The 8541-nt window shown below is 34.6% G+C and overlaps 1 protein-coding gene across 1 annotated transcript; it reads right to left on the reverse strand.

The window, feature by feature from the left end:
* Window positions 1-617: 617 nt before the first annotated feature.
* On the reverse strand, window positions 618-1573 carry LOC105481010 (olfactory receptor 13C2-like). The gene is given in 2 exon segments (XM_011740254.2): window positions 618-1534; window positions 1537-1573. Coding segments are annotated over 2 exon segments (954 nt in total).
* Window positions 1574-8541: the final 6968 nt, after the last annotated feature.

Genomic DNA, 8541 nt, shown 5'->3' on the forward strand with positions numbered 1-8541 from the left:
AAAGCAGGATATCCTGAGTGATTGCATAGGCCCTGCTTTTAAACTCTATCTGCTCCCTTGATAGTCCCAAATTCTCAGCTTCACACATGAAAAAAATGTAATAGAGAAAAAGAAAATAGTATTTAATGACTTAACAGGATCTGGAGATTAATGTGAAACTAGAACACAAGGCTTGTCACTGGAAAATGTGAGTGCAGTATGTTGGGGTTTTTTCCATTTTGCTTTTTCTCAACAGATGGCCTTATTTATTTTGAAAGATTCAATTAAATGTTGCCTATGAAATAATTTTATGCAAAAAAGTGAACATAAAAAGGCACATCGCAACCAATTCCAATGCATTAAAAAAAACCATAATAGGAAAGATACTGTTCAAAATGTTGAAAAGTGGCCATTTCCCACTATTAGAGTAACAGGTAACCCCTCTTTCTTCTTCATCCTACTGCCCTGTATCTTGCAAATTCTCTAGAGTGAACATGCAATAACTTTGAAATGCTGTATCTCATTATTTTAACATAACATATGAAAATGCAGAAAAACAGTAAAAGTATCCAAAATTCTAACATAGTTCTGAAGTTTCAACAATATCAAGTGTGTTCACACTCCAGTACATTTTGCACTCACTTGCTAAAGAACCTTCTGTTCAGTAGGTGTTTCACTGCCTCCTTCACATCCTTGTTTCTAAGACTGTAGATTAAAGGATTCAACATGGGAGTCATCACCCCATAGAATATGGATATAATTTTGTCGGTAGCTTCCAAGTAGTCTGAATTAAGTGTCTTTTTAGACTTGGGCTTCAGGTACATGAAGAGGATGGTCCCATAGAATATTATGACCACAGTCAGATGGGCTGAGCAGGTAGAGAAAGCTTTGCTTCTCCTCTCAGAAGAGCTAATTTTGAAGATGCTCACAATGATTAATGTGTAAGAGACAATGATTAATAACAATGGTGTCAGTATGAACAATGTTGTGGCCATAAGCATGATGAACTCATTGCCTGAGACGTCAGCACAGGCCAATTTCATGACAACCAGAATTTCATAGGTGAAATGATTGATGATGTTATTCCTGCAGAAAGGCAATTGTACCACAAACACTGTTTGTACTGCAGAATTGATGGCTCCTATGATCCAGGACCCAGCTGCCATGGACACTTAGGCATCCTTGCTCATGATGATGGGATATCTCAGAGGGTTGCAGATAGCCACATAGCAATCAAAGGCCATCATGCCCAGAAGTACACACTCTGTTGTCCCCATGGCCAAGCCAAGGAACATCTGCACTGCACAGCCAAAAAGGGAAATGGTCTTTCTTTTTGAAAGGAAGCTCACCAAGGTGGAGGGAATAGAGGTGGTGGTGTAGCAGATGTCCAAGAAGGAGAGGTTCCCCAGAAAGAAGTACGTAGGGGTGTGAAGGTGAGGGTCCAAGATGCTGATTAAAATGAGAGTACCATTTCCCAGAAGGATGACCACACACATTATGAAGATTAGCTCAAACAAGAGTAACTCAAGCCTTGGGTGTCCAGAAAGTCCCTTCAGAAAAATTCCACCAGAATGGTGTGGTTTTCCCATTCCATTTTACTCTCTCTTTAACCCGTAAGACAGAGCATGTTAAGACAAATATTTATCTTACTCTGATTACCTTCAAGCATGTATTAATGAATATGTACCATAATTCCCAAGGAAAAAGAAAAATAAAAAAGTAAAAGACCAAACAAAGAAGAGAGAGCATAAAGAAAAGTGACAGAAAAGAAGGAATTATGAATTGAAAGAAGGAAGGGAATGAACGAATGAGTGAATGGAGAGAGGGAAGGAAAGATAAAACTAACGTGTTTCATGCTACAGCCATTTAATTCATTTAATCTCATCACAGTTCTAGGAGAGGGGTATTAGTATCTATATTTTACAGAAGAATAAATCAAAGTGGGTATGTTAAGTAAACTTGATCAAAGGTAAATAGCATATAGCAGAGCTGAGATTCAAACCTAAACCTTCTTATTGAAGCCTGAACTTTTTGTCATATCTGTCATCACATATGTAAGCTGAAGGTTATAATAGAAATGAGCATTGTATTATGTATAACTGAACACTAAACTATTTTTATTGGCTATAAATCACCACACAATAGATCAATGGTCTTATCACTCCTTGAAATTATACTATGTCACGTATATTGTCTCTCTTTCCCAGTAAAATGTAAACTTCATTAGGGCTGGTACTTATTCTTGCTTACTTCCACAGCATCTGTAGGTAGAATAGAACAGACACCAACGCAAATGTTCAAAAACATTTGTTGGATGAATGGACAAAATCAAGGGCAAAATAATTGCTACATTTCTTACTCTGCACCAATCCTCTATTAACTGATTTCTTTGTTCATTACATAATGGAGTCTGAATAGCAAGCCTATGAGATAATTACTGTTACTATTAGTATCACCAAGCCTGTTGTGTACAGCGGAAAATAAGGCACAGAAAAGTTAAGTAATTTTCTTAAGGTCAATTTCATACAGACAAATAAATGAAAGAGCCAGGACTTAAACCCAAGCAGTATGGCTTCAGAATTCGAACTCAAATACTCATTTTGCAAAGAGAATTTGGCTCACGGACTAGAATACCTTGTAATCTAATTAACAGTACTAATATTTCAAAAGAAATATCAGATAAAAACTATGATTGCTCAGAAAGAATATTTCAGTATGGTAATTTGATAGTAGTTGATTCTGATACTTTATATTTTGCTAGAAAAGTACTCATTTCTGTAACAAATGCTTTGTCACAGAGTTGCATTTGATCTTTATAATTCTTGTGTCCTCCCTTACATGAAAAGTTCTCACTTTCATTATGATGCCTGTTTGACTTTCTTTTTTTCTTTATTTGACTCCCAAGGGGTTTTCCTATATTACAGGTCTTTAAAAAAAAAAAAAAAAAAAAAAACCAGCTTTAGAATAGCTTTATCCTCTTGACTTTTTGCATTTCATTAAGTTTCTGTCTTCATAAGTTTCTTGTTTATTTGGATCTATTTTTCTAATTTTCTGATTTCTAATTTCTATTTTCTATATTCTAATACTATTTTTCTAATTTCTTGAAATAAGAAAAATTCTTATTTCCTCCTCCTTACTCCTCTATTTCTTGCTGTAATGAAGGCACTTAGAGCACTTTTTGTTTTGTTATAGACTTAGTATTTTATGAAAATTTTTTTACTGGTTTCTAGATAATTATTTTCATTTTTCTGTTTAGTTCCTCTTAAATCCAAGCATCTTTCTTCATTATTTAGTGATTAAGTATTTTCATTCTATCTTTATTATTTCCCTTTTTATTTTATTTTATTTATTTATTTATTTTTATTTTTATTTTTTTCTGAGACAAAGTCGCACTCTGTCATTCAGTCTACGGTGCAGTGGCGCCATCTTGACTCACTGCAGCCTCTACCTCCCTGGTTCAAGTCATTCTCCTGTCTCAGCCTTCTGAGTAGCTGGGACTATAGGCATGCACCACCATGCCTGGCTAATTTTTGTGTTTTTGGTAGAGACAGGGTTTCTCCATGTGGCCCTTGCTGGTCTTGCACTCCTGAACTCAAGTGATCCGCCCACCTCAGCCTCTCAAAGTGCTGGGTTCAGAGGCATGAGCTACTACGCCAGAGCCCATTTTATTTTAATAGAAAACCTGACCTATAATTCTCTAGTTATGAACTTTTGTGCAGCCAATTACATGATGTATGTTGTAAATGTTAACCAAAAAATGTGATTTCTCTTTGGGAAGATACATAGTTTTAAATACATGGACAAAACATGTATACATGTAAAATTTATTAAATATATTGTTAAAAATCTTTGAAATAACCTATTTTCTGCCACCTAGATTTAATGAATTCTATGTAAATATTGTTATCATTCTTGTATACCTAGGATCCTTTTGTTATATAGGCTTAGTTTCTATGTTGTTTAGTGTAGACAGATTTATGCTTAATATATCGTCTTCATAAATTATAACTTATTGTTAATGATGTATCTTTATTCTATTTGACACTTTAAAGTTTAATTCTACTTTTATGATATTTATATTACACTCCCGCTTTCTTTTAGTTTGCTTTTGTCTGCTATCTCTTTGTACAACTTCTTATTTTTAACTTCTCTTTTATACTTTATTTAAAGTATACTACTTTTAAATAACAAATATCTGAGTAAATTTTTTTTTTTTTTTTTTTTTTTTTTTTTTTTGAGACGGAGTCTCGCTCTGTCGCCCAGGCTGGAGTGCAGTGGCGCAATCTCGGCTCACTGCAAGCTCCGCCTCCCGGGTTCACGCCATTCTCCTGCCTCAGCCTCCCGAGTAGCTGGGACCACAGGCGCCCGCCCCTGCGCCCGGCTAATTTTTTCTATTTTTAGTAGAGACGGGGTTTCACCATGGTCTCGATCTCCTGACCTTGTGATCCGCCCACCTCGGCCTCCCAAAGTGCTGGGATTACAGGCGTGAGCCACCACGCCCGGCCTCTGAGTACATTTTAACTACTTTTTAAATGTCGGAGTCATTTATGAGAATATTCAGACTATTCTATTTAACTTAATTATTAATGTACTACATCTTATTCTTTCCATCATGCTTTATTTTTATTATTTGAATTATTACATTCTCTTTTTCCCACTTTTTTATTTTCGCTAATTGATGAAGTTTTCATTCACTATTTGGTCTCATTAACTTGAACATTGCTCATTTTTTTCATTCAGTAAGTGATTGCCGCCTTTTTCTCTCGTCTCATAATTTAACTTCTAAGGCCATAAACTGTTTTCTCCAGTAGGGTGTGCTCTAATCATCTTAATTATCCCTGAAATGGAAATGAAGCCAAAACTCAGAATACTTTTACTCCCCCACTTTTATCCTAATCTCCTAATTCCTAGGTTTTACTGGTAGAATACTTACAAAGTCCTTACAGTCTGCCTTTCTGAAAGTTCTTTTTCAGCCTTTAGATTATACAAGCTTGGATAGTCAATGTGTCTACCTGTCTATACATCTATTCATTGATCATCATTGATCCTTGAGGATTGTATTTATTGTTTTGTGTTTGATTATAGTATATTTGCAGAAATTTTCCTCAGATGAGAATGTGAGTAATATATACTCAGATCAATCCCTATAGATTATCAAATGTCTTCCCTTTATCTCGCAGGCAAAAGTTTGTGAATTTTGACCTACACATTCTGTGTCTGGGATGTAGCTTAAGGAAGTAATAAAGATAGTTATATACAAAATGCAACACATAGTTATCTATTTTATATATAGAAAATATGTTATATATAACATAAATATATGAATTATTATATATACAGTATACACACAAATTGTGCCTGTTATCATTAATTGACATATCTTTATCCTATTTGATACTTTGTTATTAGCTGAAGAGAATATTTAAGAAACCAGTGACCAAAATCCCAGGGAACTTTCAAGCAGAAATTCCCTAATACCTCCCACTCTGTGGCAATATTTATCAAAATAACTAATACATACATATAACATTTGACTACAGACTTACTTCTGAGTAATTATCATACAGATATACTGGCACATGTTAAAGTGATTTTAGTACAAGTGGATTCATTAAAGTATTATTTGTAACAGCAGATGTAGCAAACAATTTAAATTTCCACAAGAAGAAAACATAGAAACAATGCAACACTATACTGCTGTCAAAAGCAGTAAGGATGTTTTGTGCACTGATGGGGAAAGATCTTCAAGAAACATTAAATGGAAAAGTAATCATCAAACAGTGTACATGGCACACTATCATTTGTGTAAAAAAGATTATATATGTATATGTATATGTATATGTGTTTATATACATGCACGTACTTTTGCTCACACATAGAGCAAAGATCTAGCTCTAGAAAAATAAACAATAGCTTGTTATCCCCACAAAAGGGAATATATAGCTTATTAATTGGGGTGGAAGTGTTAACAGTATCCTTTAGTATATTTTAAAAATTTTGAACCTTGTGAATATATTTCCTATTAATAAAATAATATTTAAGCTAAAGAGTTCTTGTTTGTGGATTCCTAGCCTTTCTCCTTTCATCTTTCCAATAGCACACTACATTAATGCCATCCATTGCCGTAGGACATAACTACATATGTTTGAAAATTGTTCTAACTTGTTCAATATCACACACTAAATGGTAACTGCTGAGGATGAACAGGTACTTTATAGTCACATTCCCAATACTTAAGATAATTTATTTAATATCAATAGGACTTGCAGTACTATGTCTGTCTCATTTCCTACCAACAAGCTCTAGGCTACTCTTTGACCTGGCTTAGGGTCTAACATCCAATTCCATGTCACTTTTTTTCCACTAAACGTTTTAATGTTTTTATGATCTAAGAAAGTTCCTGGAATAAAATTACAGCTCAGTACATTTTGGCTATTATTCTTTTCCGTTTTCAGGTTCAAGGAGCCTTTTATCTTCAGAATACTTCTTCCACCTAACGTTATGAGGTACTTTGCTCTGAATCTCAGGTCCATCTTCTCAATTTCAAGACATAATTAGTCTCCTCGGGATCACTTCAAACCCAACCTGATTTCCCTATTCTAATTCCTCCTATCATTCTGTAGCTTATAATAAAATTTACATTTTCTAGAATTTTTCAGATTTTCTTGATTAAGATATTAACTACTTGAGACCCCAAAGAGCATATTGCAATGTGGAGTTCTTTGAATAATAGAGATTATATGCACACCTGTAAAAATCTGCTCTCTGCAAATATCATTGTTTCATGAGCTACCTCTGTGCTACAAGATACACTATCAAGCATATTTCATAATATTGTCAAGGTCACAGACTTTGGAGGAGGCTTGGTTCAAATGCCATCTCTGCCCCTTGTTAACTAGGTGACCTGGACATGTCTCTAATCACCATCGTCATCAGTAGAATGAAGATATGGACAACATCTATACCATGTACTTGTGCATAAGATTAAATGAAATGATGTGTGTAACTCACTTAGCACAGGAATGGTTCCTATTGTTAGTGGTTTCCTTCATGCTTGTCTTTTATGACTTTTCATTCTGTTAAGAGTTTTTTTACATCCCTGAACTAGTCATTATCATCCTTCCATGAGGTCAGGGATATGTAGCTTACTTAGCCAGATTGCACACAATGTTCTAATGAATGGTATTATTTTCATTTTTAAAAAATTCTGATACATTTTATCACGGTCACTCCAACCCTTTGGATGCGAGTGAATTACGTGGCAGAAAAGAAAAATCATCCAAAAGATCCGCCTTTTATCGAAGTCAACCTATTTCATAAAAAAGATAGGGTTTTTTTTGTGTTGGTAAGTTTATTGTGTCCTCTTATACTTGACAGTTTTATTGGATATAAAACCTTGTCTTTTTTTTTTTTTGAAGTCTTTTTTATTATTATTATTATACTTTAAGTTCTAGGGTACATGTGCACAACATGCAGGTTTGTTACATATGTGTACATGTGCCATGTTGGTGTGCTGCACCCCTTAACTCATCATTTACATTAGGTATAAAAGATAGGATTTTAATAAGGTGCCAGTGAGTTCCTAGTTTGAAAACTTAACATGGCTGAGTTTTTCTTGACTGAAACTATTTTAACATCTTGAGCAAGCCTATTAACATAAAAGAGGAAAAGGAAAGTTACTATGACCTAATGACAGAAAAGCAAATATTCAAAATAGTCACCAAAGCTAATGCAAGCACATACGGATATTCCCTAAGATGGTCTCTTTCTGACTGTGCATTCCTTTGGCAAATTATAGGTTTCAGATCCCAAGAGATTATTTAGCTTTTTTTTAATTTTCCAAATTTGTCATAATGTTCTCCTCACATGATATTGTTGTATAAAAGGTCTCTGGCACAGTATGTAGCACACAGTCCACCTTGTTCATGGGTAACTGAACCAAATGGACCTGAGTTACCACTAGGGAACCACAGTCAAGGATTTGTTTAATATGAATTCTGTACTAAAGAACACACAATCTGCTATTTACTGTGTAATGAGCTTTAATTAGCTAAAGTAGATGACACAGTGTCCAAGTACTTTGTAATGTCATAAAAAACTGCACACTGACAAAAAGTAATTCATAAGGGCTGGGCAAATTCAGTTTTTGTTCAATTGCCTTTGCATGCATAACCCCTCTTTTGGTCTCACGGCTTTTATTTTGTTCCTACTACATTCCAGCGAATAGACACTTAAATTCCATTTCCAATATTCAAAGTCACTCTCAAATGACGGGAAAAAAATATCATTTTCAAACTGATTTAACCGATCAGTCCAAGTCTGGCTTACAGTTGAAACACTGTTCTTGTTTTTGCAATAACTTACCTCCAAACCAGCGGTTGTCTCTCTTTATAAGTTGCAACAGCAACAATTTTGTCTTACTTTTCTACTTGCAGCCAGTCTTCATAGCCACTCATTAGTAGCTGAATCTCCAAAGAGGCAAGAAGAGTGAGTAATCATTTTGTCGTAGAAATTGATTGACTAGTTGATGTTTATAGAAACATGGTGTTATGGACATGATTA

The sequence above is a fragment of the Macaca nemestrina genome, chromosome 14 (assembly GCF_043159975.1).
Source record: "Macaca nemestrina isolate mMacNem1 chromosome 14, mMacNem.hap1, whole genome shotgun sequence".
Taxonomy (NCBI): domain Eukaryota; kingdom Metazoa; phylum Chordata; class Mammalia; order Primates; family Cercopithecidae; genus Macaca; species Macaca nemestrina.